The 25822-nt window shown below is 44.7% G+C and overlaps 4 protein-coding genes and 1 pseudogene across 7 annotated transcripts; 3 read left to right on the forward strand and 2 right to left on the reverse strand.

Annotated features, from left to right (window-relative positions):
• The first annotated feature begins 206 nt into the window (after positions 1–206).
• Positions 207–3154, forward strand: LOC133838981 (sphingomyelin phosphodiesterase 4). Its single transcript, XM_062270257.1, has 8 exons — positions 207–364; positions 423–722; positions 776–1575; positions 1636–1905; positions 1968–2298; positions 2358–2615; positions 2680–2946; positions 3074–3154. Exons 1-8 carry the CDS (start codon positions 332–334, stop codon positions 3131–3133), a joined length of 2319 nt encoding a protein of 772 aa, XP_062126241.1. The 5' UTR covers positions 207–331; the 3' UTR covers positions 3134–3154.
• A 137-nt stretch (positions 3155–3291) lies between these two features.
• LOC133839000 (ATP-binding cassette sub-family C member 4-like) lies at positions 3292–8454 on the forward strand (annotated as a pseudogene).
• Positions 8455–8527: 73 nt separating this feature from the next.
• LOC133838986 (cytochrome P450 315a1, mitochondrial) lies at positions 8528–10778 on the reverse strand. Its single transcript, XM_062270265.1, has 6 exons — positions 10404–10778; positions 10102–10311; positions 9801–10006; positions 9379–9740; positions 9095–9301; positions 8528–9027 (listed from the first exon to the last, which is right to left on the reverse strand). The coding sequence occupies exons 1-6, from the start codon at positions 10622–10624 to the stop codon at positions 8677–8679; spliced, it is 1557 nt and encodes a 518-aa protein (XP_062126249.1). The 5' UTR covers positions 10625–10778; the 3' UTR covers positions 8528–8676.
• A 1409-nt stretch (positions 10779–12187) lies between these two features.
• On the forward strand, positions 12188–19903 carry LOC133838980 (ATP-binding cassette sub-family C member 4-like). 2 transcript variants are annotated; one of them, XM_062270256.1, is made up of 7 exons: positions 12188–12304; positions 14797–15033; positions 15089–15220; positions 15283–17245; positions 17302–18187; positions 18259–18958; positions 19022–19903. In XM_062270256.1, exons 2-7 carry the CDS (start codon positions 14849–14851, stop codon positions 19320–19322), a joined length of 4167 nt encoding a protein of 1388 aa, XP_062126240.1. In that variant the 5' UTR covers positions 12188–12304; positions 14797–14848; the 3' UTR covers positions 19323–19903. The 2 variants fall into 2 exon arrangements, with proteins under 2 accessions (XP_062126240.1, XP_062126239.1); XM_062270255.1 differs by having other exon boundaries at positions 12195–12326; positions 14815–15033.
• On the reverse strand, positions 19761–25762 carry LOC133838977 (uncharacterized). Of its 3 annotated transcripts, none has more exons than XM_062270253.1 (5): positions 25366–25762; positions 23706–25306; positions 23526–23649; positions 21870–23471; positions 19761–21794 (listed from the first exon to the last, which is right to left on the reverse strand). In XM_062270253.1, the coding sequence occupies exons 1-5, from the start codon at positions 25489–25491 to the stop codon at positions 20010–20012; spliced, it is 5238 nt and encodes a 1745-aa protein (XP_062126237.1). In that variant the 5' UTR covers positions 25492–25762; the 3' UTR covers positions 19761–20009. The 3 variants fall into 3 exon arrangements, with proteins under 3 accessions (XP_062126237.1, XP_062126236.1, XP_062126235.1); XM_062270252.1 differs by having other exon boundaries at positions 19761–21076; positions 21143–23471; XM_062270251.1 differs by having other exon boundaries at positions 19761–23471.
• Positions 25763–25822: the final 60 nt, after the last annotated feature.

The raw sequence follows: 25822 nt of genomic DNA on the forward strand, positions 1-25822 counted from the left end.
ATACCAAATAAACTATAAGTGTGCTTGAAGCCCTGAATAAAATATCACGATGTCGCTATATTTCCTTAATTTTACTATTTAATTGTACTGCTACTGATCACACCATGAATTAAACAATTTTTTAAATTTTAAAATAAATTATTTTAAATAGTAAATTTTGGTTTTAATCAATTAAAATTGTGAAAAAATAAATAACAATCATAAAATGTTAATGAGTGGCAACACACAATAAATATCTCTTTATAGCTTGTTGATGCAGAGTGGCAACGCTACGTTTGTTTTGGGCATCATGCTTACAGTTTAGGAGTCACACACACAAAACGCCGACAACATGGCCCACTCAATGCCGCCAGAAAACCTAAATGTAAGTAAATAAACTTTAAATTAGTGAAAGAATTTGTTAATAATAAGTTTAATTGCAGAGCCACATACTGGCCGTGCTAAACCTGCCGCTGATAGACAAAATACAGCAGTTGGAGCTATTGTTCGAAAGATGCACCGTTCGACAAATTCAAGAAATTTTTCCACTTATCGTCCACTCAATATTTGGCCTTAATGGCAATATTTTGGGATGGGGATTGCGAACGACGACGATGGAGAACGCGCCGCATTATTTCACAACGCTGCAACGATTCTTTGGGGTGCGTGGCGTCTGGATGCACATTTGCCACCGGCTGCTCAACGAAACAACAAAATTTGATATCGACATCAACTTGTTGCCGGTAAGTTAAAGATCTTGTGGCATGCAACGACTTAATCATGTAATCCATTGCAGCGGAAGTTCATTGCAATGCTGCAAGCCGGACCCATGTTCTATGCGGATCTAATCAACATCGATCCACTGCGGCATCAAGTTAGCACCTTATCATTGAACACCTTTGAGTTCTACATGTTACACTTTGTACTATACGCGTTGCAACCGCTGCACACAGTCAATCCCATTGCCATGCAGATCCACAGCGAACGCAGCACGACCATCTATCAACGTCTCACCTCCGAATATCTGGACAACTTTCTGCCCCAGTTGCCGGATGCGGCTATCGAACCAATGAACTTTTGCAGCAGCGTCAAGGCGCCGCAACAGATTCCTGCGCAAGCGTTGCAACCGCAGCGACAACTGCGGTACCTCAAGCTGCCCAGCTCCTATCGCAATGGCAACGGGCAGGGAAGCGTCATCAATGCAGGCAACACATCGCCACAGTCTGGCGAAAGTGGCGGCGCCGGAGGACGTGGTTATATGTGGCGTTCGGAGTCGGTGTTGTATTTCTTTGTGGATATCTGGCTGCGTTACGATATCGAAATGGAGCATCATCTACCCAGCAGCGATTTTGTGCGCGGCGTTCGCACGCTGATCAAGCAGATTCATTTCTTTGCAAATACAGCGCGTTTGGATCACAGCTCGATGTGTGCGCTTCGGAAGGTATCGCTGAGCATGGTCAAGGCACGCATATATGCATTCATATGCAGTTTGATCGATCGATGGCCACTGGACAGTTCGCTAGGTGTTGTGCTGGAGCTGTGGATGAGCTATATACAACCTTGGCGTTACAATTTAACCTCTACCGAGAACAGAACGTAAGTGGCAAAATATTAATCCATGTAATATGATTAGTAATTCGACCATTTGGCTTGCAGTTTGGGAGTCCAATATGAGCCGCCAATAGGCACTTGTTTCGATGGTTTCATTATAGACAATCTCATCGTCTACACGCACATTTTTATGCAACTAATGCCGCGCTTTGAGCGTCTAGATTACTCCGTCTATCGCAATGCCTACATGCTGCATCGATTGGCCAAAACGTTTTCGCAGCCTGGCTTGGTGGAGCGCCTGCAACGCTTCGAGCGTCTGCACTCGGGCAACACATATGGTTTTGATTCGCCACAGCGACAAGTGAACGTGCTAAAGTATGATTATAGATTCCCATCTATTGGATTTATTCTAATATACAATCTATATTCTCTTGCAGCAAGTCAAATAATAGCTCTGCAAACAGCTCGTACAATGCACAATGGAATCCGCTAGTTAGCAACAACATTCCTAAGCTATTCAGTGACCAAATGTATGAACAGATTCAGAGTTTCCTTTTTATTATCAGTATGGCACGCAATTCCGTGCTGTCGGATATTAGTGCTTTGAGGCGCGAGATCTCAGAGCGTCAACGCTCCGAGGGATACATTAGAAACCTGTTCAAAAAACTACTAGGTGAATGCACGCAAGATGAGTTGACGCTGCGCGAATTGAGTCGCATTCCGGAGGTGCTGCGTCAATGCATCGATTCACTTTGTCGCACTTTTAATGTAAGGGTAATTTTGTCACTTTGAAATTGAAATTTCTAATATTTTTTTTTTTTTTGTAGGTGGATGCTGGCAGCTTGTCGATGCATGAAACACTGCCTGCCGAATCGAGCTTACCCGCATCACCTTCAGGGCAAAATCTAAGCTTTTTCGATTCGAATGATTGCTTAGATCTGTCCAAAGTGACACCGCATCATATGTCTTTGAATGCCTCCAATATGCAGCCCACTGTGGATCCCGCACTGCTGCCCATACAATCGAATGAGATAAAGCCGCTGATACGACTGCTGCATCAAATATCTGAGAGCATCAATAAGAAAGTGAGTAGCTTTCAAACACATTCCTCTAGTCCACAAGTTTTAAGCTTTAAATTTTGCTTTACAGTATGCCAGAAAAATACAAGGATGTTATGCTCGGCAAGATTATGTTGGCAAGCTGTCGCGACAGGTGTTGAGTGCGCCCATGACGGAGAAATGGTTTGAGAACTTCGAGGGCAATGTAGACATGTTTGAGAAGCAGTTACCGGCCAGAATTAATCTGCGTGGTTTGGGCTCCATACCAAACCTATTGTTGATTGCGCTTGCTCTACTCTTTGGACATCTATTTTGTGGTGGCGCATTCGTTGGGCTATTGTTATTGTGTTTGCTGTTCGTGAGTTATTTCATGCTTATGGCGGCGCTATCTTAAGAAACTATATTTATATTTATATATATATATGTATATGAAATGGACAATTATGGACGCCTTGCAAATGTTTTTTATCTGTGACTACTCATAGCATTTTCAAATGGTTCGGCATGATTCGTACTCTCATAAAAGAAACTCTTATCACCTGTAATAAAGTATCATATATCATCACTACGCTGCGTAACTTTACACTAATAACTTTTATATAAATGGATATGCCTTCCACATTTGATTCTCTTCTCTACAATTCAATTACCAAGATCGTAAACTGACAAAACACTTCAATTTAATAACACCAAATTAGCGTTAATCGGGGTAATTGATAAGTGCGATAAGCGTAAAAATTTTTGAGTAGAGTATAGAAGATTCGCACAGACGGATTAGAAGATTTTATGCTGAAATTAAATTATGTATACTTAATTGCATTAATAACTGGTACGACAATTGTGGATTTTTTACACTCCCCAAGCGCTGAAGATAAGATTAGTTGGGCCCGAGTAATTGTTTAAAAATGAGCGGGCATTCTTTTGAAGGCGCGCTAACCGTTCGGAGCTAGACACTCGCTGATCCTCCAGCATTTTAGCATGGACAGTAGCCAGAAGCCGCACCGCAAGAATCCCTGTGAACAAGCGAATTTCCTGTCGTACTTCATATTTGGCTGGGCTGTGCCCTTTCTGTACCATGGATCGCGACACGGATTAACGGCAGATGACATAACTTTATGCCAGAAAGCCGATCAGTCCGAGCAGCTGGGCAATCGCCTTGAACAGTGAGTAGTTGACTGATTGCAATAATCGATCTTGTAGTAACATAAATGCTTAGGGAATGGCACAAGGAGCTGGAGACGGCACGCATTAAATCTCGCAAGCCGCATCTACGTCATGCCCTGCTCAGCTGCTTCTGGACCCCCTTTATCATCAACGGGGTCTTATGCTTCATATATATTGCCCTCAAGTAAGCGAAATCTTATCAATCTAGTGCAGTTTGCGTTTATATGTGTATTCTTGTTGTTGTTGACTGATAACGTATCTCTCTCTGATGTCTGTGGACGCGTAGAATGATAACAGCCGCAGTTTTGGCTCAGCTGTTGCTGCAGTTGCGACATGTGGCGTTAGTTGCCAGTACCGCATTGCCTCCAAAGGATGACAACGTCACTTCAGTCACAGTTCCAGTCACTGTTGTCAACAGCACTTGGCAGCAGATTGGCCGCTCTGTCCAGTACGCGTGGAACGATGCCTATAGTCTGGGCGCCTTGTTGGTGGCTACCAACTTTGTGGCCTGCTTTCTGTGGCATCATCTGTATCTGCGGCAACGCATGATGGGTGCGCGCATGAGGATCGCTTGCTGTTCGCTCGTCTATCGTAAGACACTGCGACTCTCCATGAAGACAGTGGGTGGAACGCCACCGGGCCATCTGATTAATCTTATCTCGAATGATGTGAGCCGGCTGGATTATGCTTTGGTTTTCACTCACTATATTTGGATACTGCCGATTCACTCGGTCATCACTTGCTGCATCATCTGGCAGCAGATTGGTGTCCCAGCACTTGTTGGAGTGCTAGGATTGCTGCTTAAGACGGTGCCTGTCCAGACAGCGTTGAGTAAGCTGACCTCAACATTGCGTCGCAAAATCGCGCAACGCACCGATGTCCGTGTGGGTATCATGAATGAACTGATGCAGGGCATTCAGGTGATCAAGATGTATGCATGGGAAAACTCATTTGAAGCTGTCGTTGCCGATGCGCGCCGTAGAGAGATCAAACAACTTCGCTATGCTAACTATTTGTATGGCTTCCAGCGCACCACGAGATTCTTCATACAACGCACCACACTGTTCATTACGTTAGCTGCAGCCGCACTTCTTGGCCAGAGCATCACGGCGGACTTTGTATTCTCAGTGGTCATCTACTACAACATTCTGCAGCTTGTGGCAGCAGTTTATTATCCACTCGCTGTCAACTTGGCTGCCGAAGCTTTGGTCTCGCTACGACGCGTTCAGACTTTCCTGCTGCAGGAGGATCGTGCCAAAAAGATTGATAGTTTGACACCAGATCAAGCGGTTGCCGACAAGCAGTCCATCATTCTTCAGGATGTCACTGCTAGCTGGGACACGGAGAAGCCTCAGCACACACTGAAGCATATGAATCTAAAGATCGGACATGGACAACTCTGCGCCATCATCGGGCCAGTGGGATCAGGCAAGAGCTCATTGCTTCAGCTGCTTCTGGGAGAGCTGCCTATAGTTGATGGTCGCGTCATTATTCAGGATGAACTCTCCTATGCGGCACAGGAGCCTTGGCTCTTCACCGGCACCGTCAGGAATAACATTCTCTTTGGCGAAATCTACGATCCTCAACGCTATCATGACGTGACCCGTGCCTGTGCTTTAGCTCCGGACTTCCAACAGTTGAGCCATGGCGACACAACACTTCTAGCAGATCGCGGAGCTTCTCTATCGGGCGGTCAACGTGCTCGGATTAGTTTGGCTCGCGCTGTCTATAAACCTGCCTCAATTTATTTGCTCGACGATCCTTTAAGTGCTGTGGATGCTCATGTTGGCAGACATCTGTTCGATGAGGTGATTGGACCACGTGGACGACTGGCCCAGCAGAAGGCAACTCGTGTCCTAGTCACACATCAAGTACACTTTCTTTCGGAGGCCGATTGGATTGTCATTGTAGATCATGGTCAAATCTTGATGCAGGGCACGTATCAAGAGATCATCAACAGCGATTTAGATTTTGCCAAGCTGCTAGATTGTCCCAGTGAAGTGACTGAACCGATGGCTGAAAAGCCGGAGACACAAACGCAGTCTCCAGCTAAGGCTCCACTTTCGGAGCCCGAAGATCTGGACGATGAAGAGGATGTGGATGGCGATGAACAGCCTGATAGTCTTCCATTACGAAAGAAAAGCGGCTCTACACATGACAAGTCACAGGTGAGTGTGAGTTAAGGAAGTCAAGAATTTACTACTTAAGTTTAATTAAAAGTTAAACAGCCATAAATTGCAATTCACATTTAAGCAGTTAACAATTTAAGAATCAACGAGGAAAAATATAAAGACTGGGATTTTAATTTATTTATATGACTGCGACTGTGAAATAAATTTGATTTAACATAATAGATGGCTGATAATTTTTCACGGATAGTTTCGTCTTATATAATCTATTATTTTCGAATGATGTTACGATAGTTCCTTGTATACTATATAGCATACATATGTACATGTATATTTTTAAAATATAAGTAGATTGGAAATATCTATTATAACTATTACCAAACTGTATCTACTCCAATATGAGCTTTAAGCTCTTACAAATATCAATTAATGGATGTATTATATCAAAACAAAATTTACTATTGCAGATCACAGATCAGCCAAAGCCCCCTCAAAAGCAAAACAACTTGGCGGAGGCTCAAGCGACGGGGAGGCATCCCTGCGCGAGTGTGGTACGAATACTTCAGTGCTGGCAGCACACTGCTCAGTTTCAGCTTCATGGTGTGCATCATGTTACTGTCCCAGATCGTGTGCAGCGGCTCTGATTACTTTGCCAACTTCTGGACACAGCAGGAGCACCTGCGTTTCCAGGGCGAGCCCACCAAATTTACCACCTACGAGTGCATGTACATTTTTTGGGGGTCTCATCGTGGGCGTGGTGATTATGACAACCTACCGGGGATTCCTGTTCCTCCAGACGTGCATGAACGCCTCCAAGGTGCTACACGATCGCATGTTCAATTGTATTCTGCACGCAACCATGCGATTCTTTCATAACAACAACTCGGGCAGAATTCTGAATCGTTTCTCTAAGGATATTGGCACCATGGACGAGTGGTTGCCCAGAAATATGCTGGAGTTTGTGCAGCATGGTCTAGTCATTGCTGGTATCTTGGCCGTGATTCTTGTAGTGAATCCCGTACTTTTCCCCGCAGTGATAATTGTGGCTATCATCGATCTTCTAGTGCTGAAACTTTACATGCGACCCTCACAGGATCTCAAGCGCATGGAGGGCATTTGCCGCAGTCCTGTCTACTCACACTTAACATCTACGTTGTCCGGCATCTCCATCATACGCTCACGCCAGATGCAACCGGTGGCAGCCAAAGAGTTCGATGCTCTTCAAGATGTGCATAGCAGCGTCTGGCAACTGGCTGAAGCCACCAACACGGCACTTGGACTCTGGATTGATGCCATCAACTGCCTCTTTCTCACTGCCGTAACATTCTCATTCATTGTCTCCAGCGAGGGTAAGTTAAACCGTTTTCCTCAGCTTGAGACTGGAATAACCCAAAACAATTTCAGTTACTTACAGCGGCAACGTTGGCCTGGCTATCTCGCAAGCCATTTTACTAACGGGCATGGTACAGTATTGTGTTCGCCAGGTGGCCGAGTCCCTGCAGCAAATGACCAGCGTGGAACGTGTTTTGGAATATACAGAACTTGAACAAGAGTCCCATGTTTGCGATAGCATTGATTTGCCACAAAATTGGCCAGTGCAAGGCAAGCTAGAGTTCCGTAACATAAGTTTACGCTACGATCCCAATGATCAGCCGGTTCTCAAACAACTCAACCTCACCATTGAACCTGGCTGGAAGGTGGGCATTGTGGGTCGCACGGGAGCAGGAAAGTCCTCCCTGATTGGTGCTCTCTTTCGCTTGGCATACATTGAGGGTGGCATCTATATAGATGGCATAGAGACGGGCAGTATTTCACTGGAGACGCTACGGACTCGTATATCCATTATTCCACAGGATCCGGTGCTTTTCTCCGCCACCATTCGCTATAACCTGGATCCCTTTGAGCTATATAGCGATGCGGAATTGTGGCGATCTTTGGAAGATGTCGAGCTACGCTCAGCCATTCCTGGCCTCGACTTTATGGTCACCGAACGTGGCAGCAACTTCAGTGTGGGTCAGCGACAGTTGCTCTGTCTGGCACGTGCCATTCTACGCAACAACAAGGTTCTGGTATTGGACGAGGCCACTGCCAATGTGGATTTACTGTAAGCAACTACATTTATTTGAAGTTTCAACAGCTACTTATTTTTCTTTTGCTTTACTAGAACTGATACATTAATTCAGCGAACAATTCGTGTCAAGTTCCGTCACTGCACAGTGCTTACTGTAGCTCATCGACTTCATACTGTCATGGACTCGGATCGCATCATTGTAATGGATGCCGGCAAAGCCGTGGAGTTCGATGTGCCGCATTTACTGTTGAGGAACTCACAGGGTATTCTCAGCCAGATGGTGGAGGCGACTGGCGGCGAGGCGGATGCACTCAAGAAACTGGCCAGCGACTCCTTCGAGCGGCTGCAACAGCCGCCACAGCCGCGTGGGATTGATGAAAATCAATTTTTGCGGCTGCTAGAGCGCAGCACTGGGATTCTATTAGAAAAACACTCTCATCCAACTTGAGCCGTCGATTTTTTAACTTTTGACTATTTTTTGTTTTTTTTATTTTAATATTTTTTTTGTGATGTCATTTTTTTTATGTTAAGACCCTTTTTTAGTTTCTTAATACATTTTTTTTGTTTTTTTTTAAACCATTTTTTTTTTGCTAGGTGTGGTATATACTTCTAATTAAACTATTACAGACTAATAACTAACAATAAGACTACAGTTGCTAATTGTTGGTGTTTTGGAAGATAAAATCAGATCACTTTTCTTTAAGGGATTAAGATGGGGAAGGAGCTACACTGCATTGTCCAGGTGGATTGGTTTCACTTCGGGCTTCAGCGTCAGTGCCAAGCAGAGCGTTTGATCCGGCACTGTTACCATGCGTAGCACACAATCCACGGGTTTTTCGTTGAGGCACTGCATCGTGAACTGGGTGGCACATTTGCCCAGCAGAGCATGCAGCTGTTTGAGAGCGACACGCCGGCCAATGCAGGAACGTTGGCCAATGGCAAACGGCAGACTTCCATGCGCCTGATGCACTTGATCCGAAGAACCAAGGAACCAACGCTCGGGCCATACTCGTAGGGGCTGCTCGAAATGTGATGGATCGCGTCCAGCTGTGTACAGCGAGATGAGCACCATGGTCTGTAAGCAGCCAGATGAGAAAACAATGTGAAACAATTGTGAAGATCAAATGGCTTATCCAACTGACATTCTTCTCAACATGGTGACCGCCGATGATGGCATCTTGTGGCATATAGCGTCCAATAAATGGGGCAACTGGATAAAGACGCAGTGTTTCCTTGATCACACCATGCAACACCTGTGACTCTCCTGCTATTCGTTCCGCAGCTATGCGTTGCTGCAAAACTAAATCCTGAGACAAGACATAAAGAGCCCACTGACTACTGAAGGCGGTCTGCATAAAAGAAGAACAAAGAAGTAATCCTTTAGTGATGCCGCAAGCGTGCTTGTAGCTGCGTCTCTGCCGCTGACCGTGTCACCTGCTGCTATGACCAGATCCACAAAGATGCGTCTGATCATTTCGCTGGGCACCGCTGCCGCCTGAAGCTTGTGATACAGCGCCTCCTCCTCCTCTGATGCCGGCTGCGGCTGCTGCGACTGCGTGTTGATGCAGAGCTCAATGATAGCGGCGCCTTGTTTCAGTACTTCGCTGACATTCTGCTCAAAGTCGCGCCAGATGCGTAAGTGCAGCAGCTGCGCTAATTTGGGCGGAAAGTTCATCAGTCTGGAGCTATGCTCGAAGACCTTATGAACAATCTGTGTGAACTGATCGAGCGCAGTTTGCATCTCTACAGTAGCCAAGGCTGTGGAACCAAACATGATGCCACAAAGTACTGCAAGATTAATAAATGCTAGTATATTTTCTCTGAATTTGTGTGGTATTTTTCACTCACCCTCGATGGACCAGCGATAGAGTTGCTGCTCCAGCTGAGGCAGTTCGTAGTGCTTTTTATTTCGCTGCGCCTCTTCGGTGCCCGCTCGCCATTTATCCACCAATTGTCGCGTACAGTTCTCAATATGCACGTCCATCCAATTCAAATTACCATTGAGCAGCAGCCGATTAAGTATACGCCTGTTGTGCAGCCACTCAGCGCCCTCCCTGTGCACGAGAACCGAGAACAGACAAACGAAAAGCGAGAATTGACAACCGAAAACTTGAGCACTGATTTGCAATTCATTTCATGCGCCACTTACATAAAGAAGAGTCCACGTTGGCAGGCATGTCGCTTGTTGTAGAAGGTCCAGGCATCCGGCAGCGGATGCTGCGGATAGTGACCCTCTTGCTGGAAGATGCTGCGCATCAGATGCGCGGATGAAACAAATACTGCATCCTGTGTACCGCCTAGACACTCACGAAAGATGCCACCATATTGCTGATGTCGTGTATCCACGTATTTATGTAATCTGCATATTGGAGCGAATTTGTTGTTGTTGTTGTTTGTTGTTGTTGTTGTTTCAATTGTAAACTGCTGGGCAGGTATATATTTTAAACTCACTTTGGTGCTCCTCCTGCAGCTATTAAGTCAAAGAGTGTGCCGACTAACGGTAATCCTTTGACGCGTGGTATTGGTGCATATTTGGGTACAATATGTAGACTCTGACATGGATAGTTGGCCTGGCATTCGGCTTTAAACTGCGACATGATGCGCAATAGCAGCGTCTTGAGCAGCTGCAGCGCCCAGCTCAGCAGGCCGCCGCGGCCCAGCTGTTTCTTCATACTCCAGGAAAACAAGAACAATCGAGACGATCTATTGCGAAAGGAAAGACACCAAGCAGCAGGCTAGACGATCCGAAACCCGAAACTCACGGCCCGACAAGGGCAAGGCCAACATACAACTGATTCGACATGCTGCCCGACTTGTGCCTTATAACCTACAGCGACTCCGACTCTCCATTTCTGACTCTGATTCCGAGTCAGACTCTCATGCTGAGCTTGAGGTGCGATAAGATCGGTGGACGGGCGGCTACCTTGGTTGCAATGCTTGGCAAAAATGCTACGACTACCTGCGTACTAAATAACTGAGTATCTGACAGATACATTTCACCGTCATTTCAACATATCTGCCGTCCCTCAGGCCAGTGTGCCTTTAATCATATGCGCGAAATCGAATAACGAACGAATAAACGAGCAACGAGCGAACGAAAACGAAGAAACCGATCGAAGAGCGAACAATTCAACGAAAGTAGATAGACGCTGAGTGGACTGAAAAATACCTTCTTTCGATTCGATCTTATTGCTGGCCATGCAAATTGTGTTTCGGCAGTAGCGCTGCCGAAGATTTGTTTTCGGCAATCACAGGGGGAATGGTTAAATGCTCAAACAAAAATATCAGGGCTCGCAGATTATGTATTGCGATACTTCCTCCAACCTTCTTATAAATATGTCACTTTCCCATAATAAAAACCTGACAGCAATTGTTTTGGTTCCGCATAAATATACAATTACAACTAATGTAATTGACCTGCAAGAAGTCTTTATAGGATATGTAAATAATATATGGGTTATATTTAGACATCTGTATGTTACATAGTGTATTATGAACTCAACCGAAGAATACTTCTAAAATCAATTGATATGCGAAAAAGAACTGACTTACAACTGGTGACAAATGCGACAAGCTTCAGCAATTTAAATTTTCGATTTTCAATTTAAATTTTCGATTTGAAAATCAAGTTCAAAGCGACATTTTTATTTTTTAACCGCTACATTTCCGAAGAGCCATAAGATAGTCATAAAATAAAAACAATTTTATCAAATATTTAATTATCTTCTAATTAATTTAAAAAATAAATTATAAATAGTCAAGAAACTATTAAGGGACTTTATTTGAATTAAAAAATAATAAATATTGATTCCAGACAGGTTTATTAAAAATTGAAAATTACATTTAATAATATGATGAAATGGGTTGTATTTTCATGATTATAGACTTCTCTACTGCGTCGATTTTTGTGTAGTCATGTGTACTCTCAGATGTCGCTCAAACGATAAGACCCAACTGAGTGAAAAGCATTTGTTTGCCAAACCAAAACGGTTTGCTCTCTCTACCTCCTACTCTCACGCTCTCCCTCTGGGGGCGCAGCAGAGACTCGAGTGGTAGGCAAATAAGCATTGTGAGTACGAGTATGTTCCATTCATTTCAGTTTCTGTTTTAGTTGCATTCGAGCTGTGCGCCATTGTGGTGGTGCTTGATTCGGCGTCGCGGAATACGTGAATGCTTGTCGTGCTTGCCAGAATACTCATCATAAAGAGACGACGGCTGGTGTATTTTACGCACGTGTTACAACATCGAAAGCTTCAAGTGGTTCCCACTCGATGAGCAGAAGCAAAATAATTAACAGTGCTGTGAACCTAATCAAATTGTGATAAAATAAAACAATTAATTTAAGTGTACCACTCAATACAAACATTTAGCTGGGTATGTGAATCAAGCAACCAGAAAAAATAAATATGTGCATATGTATGTATGTCATTTGATTATGTAGCAATTTGCCTTTGCTTTACGTCATTAATGTCTGATAATAATTGTCTTGCCGTTTGTTTCATGTTTTCACCAAAGTTTTCCATTTGTCGTCCGTAGACAATGCGATATTTTTAAGCATGCCGCAAGCTGCTTTTTCACTGCATTCCAATGCCAACAACAACCCCCGGCGGAATAATGCCATTGACTCCAAGGTGCCCGCTATACTCCCCTTTCGATTCCCTGTTAACAACCACTTGCCTGTGCTTGCCGGTTTGTTAGTCAGTTTTCGTATTTCACATTATCGTTTTGCTGATAATTATCAATTATATCATCTCACATACATATAGAATTGTGTGCTGCTTTTATTACTTGTATGCTCATTTATTAGAAAAATCTAATCCCGTTGGAAATCTGTGTCTTCTTTTTTCGCCATTCATTTAGCAAGCTGTAAAACAGAACAACTGTGGAACAACTGTTGCTTGTACTTCTGCTGTTGTTGTTCTTGCCAAATGAAAAACGAGAGAGAGAGAGAGAGAGAAATAGAGAGAGTAGCACACATAGTGCGTGTTGAGTTCAACACATTTTGGTGTGGTGAATACGCATTTCGACAGCTTATTCGGCTGCCAATTTGTTTGTACGCGTTTTTATTTACATCAGTTACGCCAATTAATGGTAGACTACAGCTCTGAAAAATCATGAAAAATATTAAATTTGAATCTAAAACACTTTCATCACCACCATTTTGCAATTAAATTTCTATAATAAAAATGCAATTATTTATAATTTGCTATCAATTCCAGAGTTCATTTTGATAATTATGTGCACAGCCTAATTGCAGTTTGACTTTAACTTAATTATTTCTTCTGTTTATTTATTTGCCAAGGCTTAACATTAATTATATTTTTGGGAATTTTGACAAATATAGTTTTATTATAACTCCCTATATTATTAAACATGACATAGTATGTAAATGTAATTTATTATAAAAACTATTTAAACGTCAATTAGTTTTCCATCTATTCGAAATTAACTATTTAGCGCTTCTCAGAATTAATTGAAATAAAAAGATAGCAATTTAATGTTAATTAAAAGTCAGTTCAATTAAATGTAAGGGCCTGATATAGTGCGACAGCACTTATAATACTTTATCGTCGTCCCACACAATCAAATTGATCAGTCTTGATTGAAACAAAGTGAACGCACTATGAATCTCCAACCCTATAAAGTAGAATGTTTCTATATTGCGTTATAACTCAACTGCATTGAGTGAATTAACAGTCGCATTGTACAGCGTTTTGCAATCTTCAAAGTTTTGACATATTTCACATACTGTTAAACTTTTTAACTTGTTGGTAGTTGGAAAAGTTTTACTTGCAAAAGAACCATTTTAGAAATGTGGGTCATCAGGTTAGGTTATTGTCAGGAACTTTGGGCATGCATCAACTTTCAGAAGCGCCATTTAGACAGCTTATCACACACGAGCTGCGAGTGCAATGGATGTACGCTAATTAATAAAAATTATGATTATTGTCATAAGAATTGCGAAAATTGTCAACGTCGTTAAATCAAATTTGATTTATGCCTAGGTGTCTTCATCTTATCAATTACAGACATATGTATGTGCATAAACATAAAACAAATAAACAACTAAGTGAACGACCGATACGCATTGGACCATTTAGAGATACATACATAGCTTTAAGCTTAGAGCCTCTTTAGTCTGGCTAGATAATGTTGAACAAAGTTCGTATTTATCAAGTCAATTTCACTTTTATCTGAACAAGAATTATTTTTCTAATACTTGATTCATATCGCATAACAATGGACTTGCAATCTGAGAAAGTAAGAAGCAGTTAAACAGCTTTATAAATAAGTTGGTAACGCGAACTGTTTACTCATAACGAGCACCGACTGTTTCGTTTTACGAGTCTGGGTCTGCAGAATTCCCCTAATCGCTCCCGCTCAAAGGAATGCTCGTTTTTCAACGTTGAGTCATTAAACAAGCTTGCAAATATGAAAAGTGTAAGTTATGAATAAAGCGGTACGTTTAGACCATACCTCACCACAGTTTCCAATGGGTGCTCAGAGATATCACATATTAATAGACCACGATTTATAGTCAAACTCAACTTAGTTGCTTTATTTCCTTACTCATAGAAAGATAACATTTACTACCGCCTCCAAACTGTGTCGATTAGACATTAGTTAGACGACTATCAGTATAAAATATTGTGCACAAGGTCGCTCAGTCGGTTGGGGTAGTATGTAGTAGTATTGATAAGGAAAATATAGAGTAGAAGTCGTATATGCTGAGAGTCACGATGTTGATGCGGTTTACACCCAGGCTTTATTGCAAAGATGTGCCAAATTAGGCGTACGTCGCTCGCCAAAGATTACTTTGTCTTATCAACAGAAGAATTTATACGAACATTCTGTATTTCAGCCGCAGGTAACTGCATTCCCCATTCTATGACAAAATGGATAGCAGCGCCAAGCCGGAAAGAAAGAACCCCCGACAAAGTGCAAACATATTATCGCAATTAATATTTGCCTGGGCGGTGCCATTTTTATATCGTGGATCGCGACGGGGTCTTAATACAAGTGATCTAACGGAATGCATGAAGGAAGATCATTCAGAGCAGCTAGGAGATCGTCTCGAAGAGTAAAACATTAGCACAAGCACTTCGAAATCCGTGTTAATTTTAATATATTTGTAGTGAATGGTTCAAGGAGCTGGAGCGCTCTCATCGCAAATCGCACAAGCCTCGTCTGCGAAACGCATTGTTTCGTTGTTTCCTTTGGCCAACGATTGTCAATGGCATCATGAGCTTTGTCTACATTGTAATCAAGTGAGTTTAGTCTGGCAACACACTTATTTTTGTGGTCTTAATACACGGACTATTTATTGCAGAACTCTTATACCCGCTGTGCTGGCTCAACTATTGATGCAATTCCAAAGGACAACTTCGCCTGTTATGGCAACCAACATTACCGAAACCTTGAACCGCACTGTAAGAGCCGTGACCAACTTTGGATCAGCAGAAGCTGCAGGCAATTCACCCAATGCTATAAATAGCAATGATCCGATCAAAGAACATATAAAGGATGTCATTACCGGCACCAATCAAACCGAGCTGAGTACATTTGAGCAGGCTATTTTTTATTTTTGGAATGATCTTTATTGCCTTGGTGGAGTGTTGGTGGGTTCCACATTAGCTTGCTGCTTCCTTATACATCACTTGGATCTAAGCCAACGCCTGATTGGAGCTAGAATGCGCATAGCTTGTTGCTCTCTTATCTACCGAAAGACCCTGCGTCTGTCTATGAAGTCGGCGGGTCAAACGCCTGCTGGTTACCTCATCAATCTGCTATCCAATGATGTAAATCGCCTGGATTATGGATTCATTTTTATGCATTGGATCTGGATAATGCCCATCCAAGCGGTACTCACTTGTTATCTGATCTACTTGAGAATTGGCATCCCGGCCTTAGTCGGTGTCGTCGGATTGCTGCTAAAGACGGTACCACTGCAGTCGGCATTGAGTAAGCTGACTTCGGTGCTGCGAATGCGGATTGCCGAGCGAACGGATGCAAGAGTGGGAATCATGAATGAGCTGGTGCAGGGCATACAGGTAATCAAGATGTACGCCTGGGAAAAACCTTTCCAGGCGGTCGTTGCGGAAGCCAGACGATGCGAAATCAAACAGATTCGCTATGCATCCTACCTGCGTGGTTTCTACCTCAGCACAATGGTTTTCACGGAGCGATCCACCCTATATATCACTCTCGCTGCAGCCGCTCTCATGGGTCAGCAGATAACTGCGGATTTTGTGTTCTCTGCCGCCAGCTACTACAACATTTTGCAGTTGGTGGCCGCCATTTGGTATCCCCTAGCAGTTACCTTTGGTGCCGAAGCATTGGTTTCTCTGCGGCGTGTTCAGGCCTATCTGCTGCAGGAGGGTCGCGACGAGAAGGTCCAGGGACTGACTCATAAACAGCAGCAGGATGGAGGCGATACACGAGCTGTTGTTCTAAAGGACGTCAATGCCACCTGGGACTTAGAAAAACCTCATCGTACACTGCAAAATTTTAATTTACAAATCGAAAAAGGTCAACTGTGTGCAGTCATTGGTCCTGTCGGCGCTGGAAAGAGCTCACTATTCCAGTTGTTGCTCGGCGAACTGCCCATTGTGGATGGCGGCGTCGTGATACACGGCGATCTTTCCTATGCCTCGCAGGAGCCTTGGCTTTTCACCGGCACCGTCAGGAATAACATTCTCTTTGGGGAGCAATACGAACGTAAGCGCTATCAGGATGTGACTCGATGCTGTGCTTTGACAACGGATTTCCAGCAATTAAGCAATGGCGATAAAACGCTTGTAGGGGAACGTGGAGCTTCATTATCCGGTGGTCAACGTGCTCGCATTAGTTTGGCTCGAGCTGTCTATAAACCCGCTTCCATTTATTTGCTAGACGATCCTTTAAGTGCTGTAGATGCTCACGTGGGAAGACATTTGTTTGATGAGGTAATTGGACCACGTGGGCGTTTAGCACAACAGAAAGCAACGCGCGTGCTTGTCACGCATCAAGTGCACTTTCTCTCTGAGGCCGATTGGATTGTGATTGTAGATCAGGGTCGAATCCTGAGGCAAGGAAAATACGAGGATTTGATCAATAGTGAGCTAGACTTTGCAAAGTTACTGGAACGACCTAAGGAGACTGAGACTAGTGCCATTGGCAACTCCTCGTCCAACACGACACTAAGTCTACAGGATGAGTCCGAAGATGATGATGACATACCCTATATCGATGGAGCACCCTACAGTTACCAACCTATTCGAAAGCACAGCAACTCTACGCAGGGCACTAAATCGGTAAGTAGAAACCGAATTTCTGATGAACTGATTTTAAATTGGGAACGATTCAACAGGTCAACAGTACTGATCAGGCAGATGCCGATGAAGATGACGAGGAATTAGCTGAGGCTCAAGCTTCTGGTGGTGTGTCGGGTCGTGTGTGGTTTGAATATTTCAAGGCGGGCAGCACTTTACTCAGTTTCAGCTTCATGGTCCTGGTCATGCTATTATCCCAGGTTGTGTGCAGCAGCTCTGATTACTTCTCTAACATCTGGACACAGCAAGAAGACCTGAGATCTCGTGGAGAACCTACCAGTTTCACCACTTACGAATGTATGTACATCTACGGTGGTCTCATTATTGCTGTCGTGGTGATGACCACGTTCAGAGGATTCCTCTTCTTCAAGACGTGCATGCATGCCTCGAAGGTGCTGCACGATCGTATGTTCAGCAGCATTTTGCATGCCGCCATGCGGTTCTTTGATACAAATCCCTCGGGCCGCATTCTCAATCGATTCTCTAAGGATATGGGCGCTATTGATGAGCTATTGCCCCGTGCTATGATGGACTTTATACAGATTGCTTTAGTGATGTTTGGTATATTGATTGTCATCTCTGTGGTTAATCCCATCTTGATAGCTGCCATGCTGATTGTGGCTGTTATCGATATGCTTATCCTGAAGCTGTATTTGCGTCCGTCACAGGATCTGAAACGTCTGGAGGGTATTTGCCGTAGTCCTGTGTTCTCGCACCTCAGCTCATCTCTGATGGGACTCTCGATCATACGCTCGCGTCAGATGCAGGACGTGGTGGCCAAGGAATTTGATTTACTCCAGGATGTACACAGCAGCGTCTGGCAATTAACGATGGCGGCGAACACGACATTGGGACTCTGGCTGGACTGCGTCAGTTGCGCTTTTCTCGCTGCTGTTACATTCAGCTTCATTATCTCAAGTGAAAGTGAGTCCACAGTCTCTCGATGCGTTCCTCTTTAACATTACTTACTAAAATATATTCGTATTTCTTTTCAGCTACTTATAGCGGCAATGTTGGCCTGGCCATCTCGCAGGCAATGATACTCACAGGCATGGTGCAATATGGTGTCCGACAGGTGGCCGAATCCCTGCAACAAATGACTAGTGTAGAACGTGTTCTCCAATACACGGAACTGGAGCAGGAATCCTCAGAACCCTTCGGTAAAGAGCCATCTCAGCAGTGGCCCACTCTTGGACAGGTGGAATTCCGTGACTTGAGTCTACGGTATGATCCCAGTGGCTCAGCTGTGCTTAAGCATCTCAACCTGACCATTGAACCTGGCTGGAAGGTGGGCATTGTGGGTCGCACTGGAGCAGGCAAATCGTCGCTGATAGGTGCACTCTTTCGTTTGGCATACATTGAGGGTGGCATCTACATAGATGGCATAGAGACGGGCAGCATTTCACTGGAGACGCTACGGACTAGAATATCCATTATTCCACAAGATCCGGTACTCTTCTCCGCCACCATTCGCTATAACCTGGATCCCTTTGAGCGATATAGCGATGCGGAATTGTGGCGATCTCTGGAAGATGTCGAGCTACGCTCAGCCATTCCTGGCCTCGACTTTATGGTCACCGAACGTGGCAGTAACTTCAGTGTGGGTCAGCGACAGTTGCTCTGCCTGGCACGTGCCATTCTGCGCAACAACAAGGTTCTGGTGCTGGACGAAGCCACTGCCAATGTGGATCCACAGTAAGTCAATAAATAAATTTAATTAACATACATAAATTATATGGGAGTTTTTCTCACTTTTAGAACTGATTCGTTGATCCAAAGAACAATTCGTGTCAAGTTTCGTCATTGCACCGTTCTCACTGTGGCACATAGATTGCACACGGTCATGGATTCAGAACGCATCATTGTTATGGATGCCGGCAATGCAGCGGAATTCGATGTACCACATTTGCTGTTGAAGAAATCTCGTGGAGTCCTGAGACAGATGGTGGAAGCGACCGGCGGAGAAGCCGATGCTCTCAAGAAGGTTGCTAGCGACTCTTTCAAACGGATGCAGGAACAAAGAGAAGCACAACGAGCAGCCGAGGAGCAGCAGGAGTAGAAACAATTGTGAGTGGGTCAATTAGATTCGCATTTACCCGAAATAAAAAGAAGACTTTCAAGTTTTCTTTTAGAGTCGTACCAAAATGATATACTTAAGTTTGTAAGCGAGTACTTATGTTCGATATTGTGTAGTATAGTATGATTTTTGTCGGTGTCCAAAGTACAGGTCAAATAGTGAAAGTCTCTAGATGTACTGCCTTATATATATAAGCCTTAAGTATAAACAGCAATTTATCACATAGAATACAATGACAAGGTGAAGTCAAATGTCACGAAATTATTAAAAATATGAAAAAATTACATATTTATTATATGTATATCGAAATACCCAACGAGAACTCAATTAATATTATGAGTTTATTATTGTTTATGGGTGCTATAACTAAGCATACGATGCAAAAATCATATGAAATTCAGCGAGTTTTTCACAAAGTCCAAAAAATGCATTAGCTAGTATTAGAAACTAAACAAATCTTTAAAATATAATCCGATCTAATCGGAACCACAATCACTCTGTGAACTCTGTACTTGAAATACTTAGCTAAAAAAACTGTATGCAACATTAATAATTTTTTTATTAAAAATATACATAAATAATTGATAATTACATTGCATTCGTCACTTTTGTTTTCAATATATAATCAGATTAAAAGGTAATATAAATAACTTTCTAAAGAATTTCGGATCATTTATGTGCGGCTTTTGCATTACGACTCGCTGATCCCCGATCAGCGCGCATACTCTGTGACTCATATGGAATTGGTGGCGTTCCATCAGCATAATTAACCGCCGAGATGTGGCTGTCCATCGAGAAGAGCTGCGAGTCCGAGCTGTGCAACGTGGCACCAGCCTCATAGCCGGTAGTAAAAGAGCCTACTGGTGTGGACGTCTTTTGCCTGTCATTGGTTGCATTTGTGACATGTGTGTGGCCACCTGGAGTTGCCGGTGAAGTTGAACCTGATAACGAATCAATGACCGACTGCAGAAATTGGCCTTTCAGTGAATCGTCAGTGCCGTCGGAGCCACTGGCCATCCGTTTGCCGCGTCCGTGCTTGAGAAGCTCCTTGGTGAGAAAGTCTCGCAAATTAAGCGAACGTCCCATTTGACTGACTTCTTGTGGCGGATCTTGGGACAAGTTTTCACTGGATCTGTGAAAAGATGCCCCTGCTCTTTGTGGTTGTCTTTCCGACTCGGATGAGCTGCTGTGGCTGCTGTTGGAGTGCAACTGCCGTTCTTGTTTTCGTTGATGCATGCTCGGATTAAGTATTCCTACGTGTTGAATGCTGGGCTGTTCTATATCTAGATGTTGCAGGCTTCGTTGATGCATGCCAGAATATTGCCTGCTGTGATTCTGCTGTTCACTTGGAGCTGGACGCCGCTGGCGTGCTTGCTCATGCAGCGAATGCGACAAGTGTTCGATGCCGCTCTCATCAGGTGCAGTTGCACTGGCATTGGGTGGAACACTTTCACGTCGCGTGCTGCTAGCCACGTCCACATCGCTGGGCGGACCTCGCTTGAACGAGGCCTTCAATATGTGTCGTTGACGCAACTCCGCTTCAACGTTGAATGAATCGGTGCTATCCAAGCTGGCGCTGTCAATCATGTCGCGTTCTTCCGGCGGCAGTTTTGCCATTAGCCTTTCCATATATTCGTGTCGTGGAGTAAATTCACGAACGCTGACATGACTCAGACGCATCTCCTTCATCATCTGCGAAGCTGTCATCGATGGTGCTGGTTGCATTGAAGTTCTCTCTGTACGAATACGTAGTTGAGTAGAGGAAGTTTCATGTAGATACTCCCTGATGCTGGGAAACTCACGGTAATCTAGGCGCACACCGGCTTCCCTAATACTCTTGATGAGCTCATCGAATTCATGTTGTAAGCGCACACTTTGATTGAAATCCAATTGAGAGACATCCACATTCAGTTCGCGTGCATACTGCTCAAAGGTGGGAAAGGGTATTGGCTCCACCTGGGCAGCAACAATATGCGACTGCGCTGGCGTATCAATTTCAGTAATGGTGGACAACTCATGCGCCATTTCCTCGGCCGCCAGCTGTGGACTGTAACGACGTATTGTGGCTGGCGGCGCCTTGCCACGACGATGCGTGCCTGGTTGGCTGGATGAACCCAATGACAAGGGCTCTGCTTCGGGCAGCTCCTGTTGTCCTAAGGCAGTCATGGGCCGCGATACAGAGATGCCACTGTCCAGACTGGCGCCCGTTGACTTGTGCTTCTGCAGGGGCAACGGCAGCGCTTCAGAGTTGGATTGTGTGGCATCGCTACCTTCGGACATGGTGCGAGAACCACGTTGTTCTAGCTGTTTCTGTCCATTTTCGTGCAGCGGTGGCAAATCGAAATACTCGGTGGAGTGACGCTCTGCCTCGCTAGCCGAAGTCAGCGTTACCTCTACCAATCGATTCTTCTCGCCACGCACCTTGGTTATCAGCTCGGTTAGCTCGGCTATGCGCTGTGTACAGTTTTCGGTGAGTTTGGCATAGCGTTCAACATGACGTGCTGCAGATTTGTCACTGCTGCTGCTCACCTCGTTGATGACCTGCGACTGCGTCTTCGATGTCGTCTGAGAGTGAAGCTTTGATTGCGGCGTCTGTCTTTGGGATTGTTTTTGCGTTTGTATCTCTGAGGTTCTTGAGGTAGTTCTTATCTCATTGATGGCCATCTGTTTGCTCTTCATCTGACTTGATAGTAAATGAGCCAAAGATCTGGCAGCACTTTCAGTATCGGTTGCAATAGTCACTGAGCGTCTAGTCTGGCCTCTTTGGCTGCTTTGAGTTTGATCTTTCTCTGGCTGTGATTGCGATTGTGGCGCTTGATGCTCCAGATTCTTTTGATTATGTTGCTGCTGAAGTTGCATCTTGCTGGCTAAACGCTTCATCCAGATTTCATCAAAGACTTCACTTGTGTGTTGATCTGGAATTTGTTGTTGTCTTTGCTGCTGCTGCTCTTGTTCCCGTTGCAGCGTGTCCTCCAGTTCGTTAATGAAACTGCGATTCTCCTGGATAAAAGCTTTGACACGTTCCATACGCTGTGGATTAATTAAAGTATCGTCTGCCGTCGGACCAGAGCTTATATTACCTGGCTGATTGACTATAGAATCAGCAGGCGTCGATACATCCGAACTGCTTACGCCCAGCTGATTGATTGCGCTTTGCGACATGGTCAGTAAACGTTGCACATAATGTGCAATAATGGGATTCAAAGGCTCAGCTTGACTTGTGGCTACAGTTGGAGGCGGAGGAGGTGCAGTAGCAGCAACAGCTGCTCTAATATTCTCATAGTTAACGGGAGGCAACTCACGATACGCTGTAGAATTTGAATCAATGGAGTTCTGGCGTTGATTCAATGTTACTTCCGCCTGTTTTTTTTCAGTCGACAATGTGCTGCTTCCAGTTGAAGACGAAGTAGTTGGTTTGCTAGGTTCTGTGGTTCCTGCTTTCCTATGCGATTTGCGCTTAGGTACGCATTGCTTAACTGTTCCATCGCTGCGTACCTTGATTATGATTTCATGCGTGCCTTCATCGCTGTCCTTTACCTGTCGCTCCTTTTGACCGGCCAGCCTCTGCTGTTGCCGGTACAATTGTCGTAAACGCTGCTCAAGAATTGCCTCCTTTTTCTGCAATTCCATCTCGCGTTCGTCAAGATTGTGTGTCATGTCGATATTCAAATTAGCACGTTCTTGGCGTATGGAATCAATAACCTTTTGCGCATTATCGCCACTCATGTCCCCAGCTTTCAATTCGTTCAGCAACTGTCCACGAATCTTGTCAATTCGTTGCAGCAAATTACGCAATTTCATCGACTTGGCAGACTTACTGTGAATGCCTTTCAGCTCGGTACGTAGCTGCTTGCTCTGATCATCCACGTAGTCAAGCAGTAAGGAGCAGCAGCTGGCAGTGTCCACTGCATCATCGCCCTTGCCTACGGGCGGATCGCCAACATTGATGGCATATGGCGCACTTGATTTTGTGTGATGACACTTTCTTGGGGAATTGTGATTGCTGGATGGCCGCACCTCGGGACAGGTTACAATCGCTGGTCGCAGAAGCATCTGTTCCATAACCTCGTTCATCTTTTGCTCTCTGCGCGAAGCCAAGTCCGCATAGCGATGACCCGCCACAAAGTTTGCCTGCAAAAAGTAAACAATTAAATATAAAAATGGGCAATACATTTATATACTCACATCACTAGGAAGCAACTGAGGTTGTTGCTGCGAAAGCGCGTCCAATTTCTCTGTTAATTCGGCGCAATCTCGACGTACTTGCTCCCGCTGCAACGCTTTCTGTCCACGCTGTTCAGTGACTTTGCTGCAAATTTATTAATAATTAAAATCAAGTAAAAGAAAGGGTTATTTTCGAACTACCGCAGCTTGTCTAGCTCCTGCTCACGCAGTTTACCGAGCTGTGTCTCAATGCGTGCATGGTCCATTGCATTGAGATGTGATGCATCCGGCACATTTACTTGCACCGACTCCTCCGGCGCCTTATAGTTGCGGGTATACTTGTTATTGTGATCATAGAACTGCACACGGCCCGATGTGTTAGTCTCCGCACCAGGTTTCTGACGCACCACATAGCTGCTAGTAGAGACACTTGAACGTGTCGTGGTGGTGGTTGTGGTGCGTGGGAGTGGTGGAACCACAGTGGCGCTATTGCTGGAGGCTTGCTGAGTAGGTTGTGGTGCTACATAGTTGCTTGTTGTTGGATACGGATGCATGGGATAGGCGTAAGGCATCATGGGAGCCGCATAACCAGGCATCATGGGCGGACCATAAACAGCATGTGGTGGCATGGGTTGTGGCATGTATGGTGGCATGGGTTGCATGGGAATTGGCTGGATGGGCAGCTGCGGCTGTTGATGAGGTTGTATTTGCTGCTGAGGTACTTGCGTGGCTTGGTCCTGGACAGGCGCCTGTGACTGCAAACGCGACAGCTGGACGGGAGGCTGCTGTTGAACTGTTTGCACAGTTGAGCTGCGTTTGATGCCCGCATCGATGACTTTCGCTGGAGCCGCCTGCTTGGCTGGGTTTCTTAGCGAAGAGCGCTTTTGGACAGGCGCCTGTTTGGGTGAAGTTACTACTGCTGGTGGAGATGAAGTTCTTTTGGGCGATGTAGTGTTCGTTTCAGTTGTTATTACACGCTGCACAGACCGTGTCGGACTGGTGGTCGTCGTTGTAGGCGGCTCGTCCATCGTGTTGCGATGCACCAAATCTGAGATTTGCGTGAAGCGCGGACGCGAAACACATTTCTTAGTTTGGCGAACTGGACTGCTGCTAGGACTGGAGCGCACAACACGACTGAATTGACGATTGGTTTGCATGTGCCGATCGTTAATCTCGATGCCATTACGTGTGCAAATCTCTAGAGAATCTTCACTTTCTATGTCTACATCGAGAATGATGGGCGGCGTCTTTTGCAGTTGTCGCCCGCTGCTGCTGTTACTTGGGGCACATTCAGCGGGTTGCGCTGCCTCAAGCTGCTCATCATCCCAGCTGCAATCGGAGATTTCAGCGGCATCCTGACACTTGTTTTTCCCAGGACATTTCCATGACTTGCAACATTTTCTATTCTCTTTGCCCTCCGTTGTCTTTTGCACTGGTGTCTGTGTGCCTGCAGTGGCACGCCCTTCCACATTGAGGTCCCTGCCTCCTGTGGAACGTTGCACATTTGCTGGCGTGTGCTTGACACTATTTGTGGCCGCAAGACGACGACACTTTTTCATGCGTTCGTTTTGCTGCTGCTTTTGCTGTTCACTTTTCTCGATTTCCACAAGGGCGGCTCGATGGGCGGCGCCCACTTGAAATACTGCCGTGCGGTAGTCCTGGTGTTTTTTGGCCATAACATGCTCGCGCCACACATTCAATTCTTTTTGCTTGACGCTCTCCAGTTTTTGTACTTGCCGCGTCTTTTCGGCTGCAGTCTCTTGGCGTATGTGTCGCGCTATATCATTCGATTTCTCGCGCACCTATGCAGTGTTTCGTAATGTTGTAAAAGAGCATGTAAACAATTGATATTGCGTCTTACCTGCTGCAAACGAGTTATGCGACGCTGATGTTCAAGATCTTTTCGAACCCGTTCGGGATCGGCGAGCACTTTATGGCGCAGTCTAACATTTGTTTCTATTTTACCATTATCTATTTTTACCGACATACTTTATTTACAATATACGCAATAAACACTGAAACATGCACAAACATTTAGTAAAAACACTTATTGGCGGTGATAAAAACTCAAACACAACGTTCAAAACAAGCCAACAAAAAAGCGCAAGCGCAGACACCAGCGTGACCGTGGAGTTGAATTTAAAATATTCTAATTTACGACAACAATGATCTGATTACTACTATTGCCAGTTTGGCCACACTTTGCATGCAATAGCCCAATTATTTTTAACAGCTTTTCGTTTGTCTTCACAACTAGCGGACAATTAGAACATTTTGTTTTAAATTTGAGAATTATTAAATTAGAATGGATATGTAAT

The sequence above is a fragment of the Drosophila sulfurigaster genome, chromosome 2R (assembly GCF_023558435.1).
Source record: "Drosophila sulfurigaster albostrigata strain 15112-1811.04 chromosome 2R, ASM2355843v2, whole genome shotgun sequence".
NCBI lineage: Eukaryota > Metazoa > Arthropoda > Insecta > Diptera > Drosophilidae > Drosophila > Drosophila sulfurigaster.

Excerpts from the sequence above, each read along its gene's own strand:
- LOC133838977 (XM_062270251.1), bottom strand. The coding sequence starts at position 25,491 with ATGTCGGTAAAAATAGATAATGGTAAAATAGAAACAAATGTTAGACTG. Across the intron at positions 25,307-25,365 it reads GCATAACTCGTTTGCAGCAG|GTGCGCGAGAAATCGAATGA; the intron begins GTAAGACGCAAT and ends AACACTGCATAG. Across the intron at positions 23,650-23,705 it reads CAGGAGCTAGACAAGCTGCG|CAAAGTCACTGAACAGCGTG; the intron begins GTAGTTCGAAAA and ends ATAAATTTGCAG.
- LOC133838981 (XM_062270257.1), top strand. The coding sequence starts at position 332 with ATGGCCCACTCAATGCCGCCAGAAAACCTAAAT. Across the intron at positions 2,299-2,357 it reads CACTTTGTCGCACTTTTAAT|GTGGATGCTGGCAGCTTGTC; the intron begins GTAAGGGTAATT and ends TTTTTTTTGTAG. Across the intron at positions 2,947-3,073 it reads TGTTATTGTGTTTGCTGTTC|CATTTTCAAATGGTTCGGCA; the intron begins GTGAGTTATTTC and ends GACTACTCATAG.
- LOC133838986 (XM_062270265.1), bottom strand. The coding sequence starts at position 10,624 with ATGAAGAAACAGCTGGGCCGCGGCGGCCTGCTGAGCTGGGCGCTGCAG. Across the intron at positions 10,007-10,101 it reads CAACGTGGACTCTTCTTTAT|GGAGGGCGCTGAGTGGCTGC; the intron begins GTAAGTGGCGCA and ends TCTCGTGCACAG. Across the intron at positions 9,028-9,094 it reads GTCACCATGTTGAGAAGAAT|ACCATGGTGCTCATCTCGCT; the intron begins GTCAGTTGGATA and ends GGCTGCTTACAG.
- LOC133838980 (XM_062270256.1), top strand. The coding sequence starts at position 14,849 with ATGGATAGCAGCGCCAAGCCGGAAAGAAAGAACCCCCGACAAAGTGCA. Across the intron at positions 17,246-17,301 it reads CTACGCAGGGCACTAAATCG|GTCAACAGTACTGATCAGGC; the intron begins GTAAGTAGAAAC and ends ACGATTCAACAG. Across the intron at positions 18,959-19,021 it reads ACTGCCAATGTGGATCCACA|AACTGATTCGTTGATCCAAA; the intron begins GTAAGTCAATAA and ends TCTCACTTTTAG.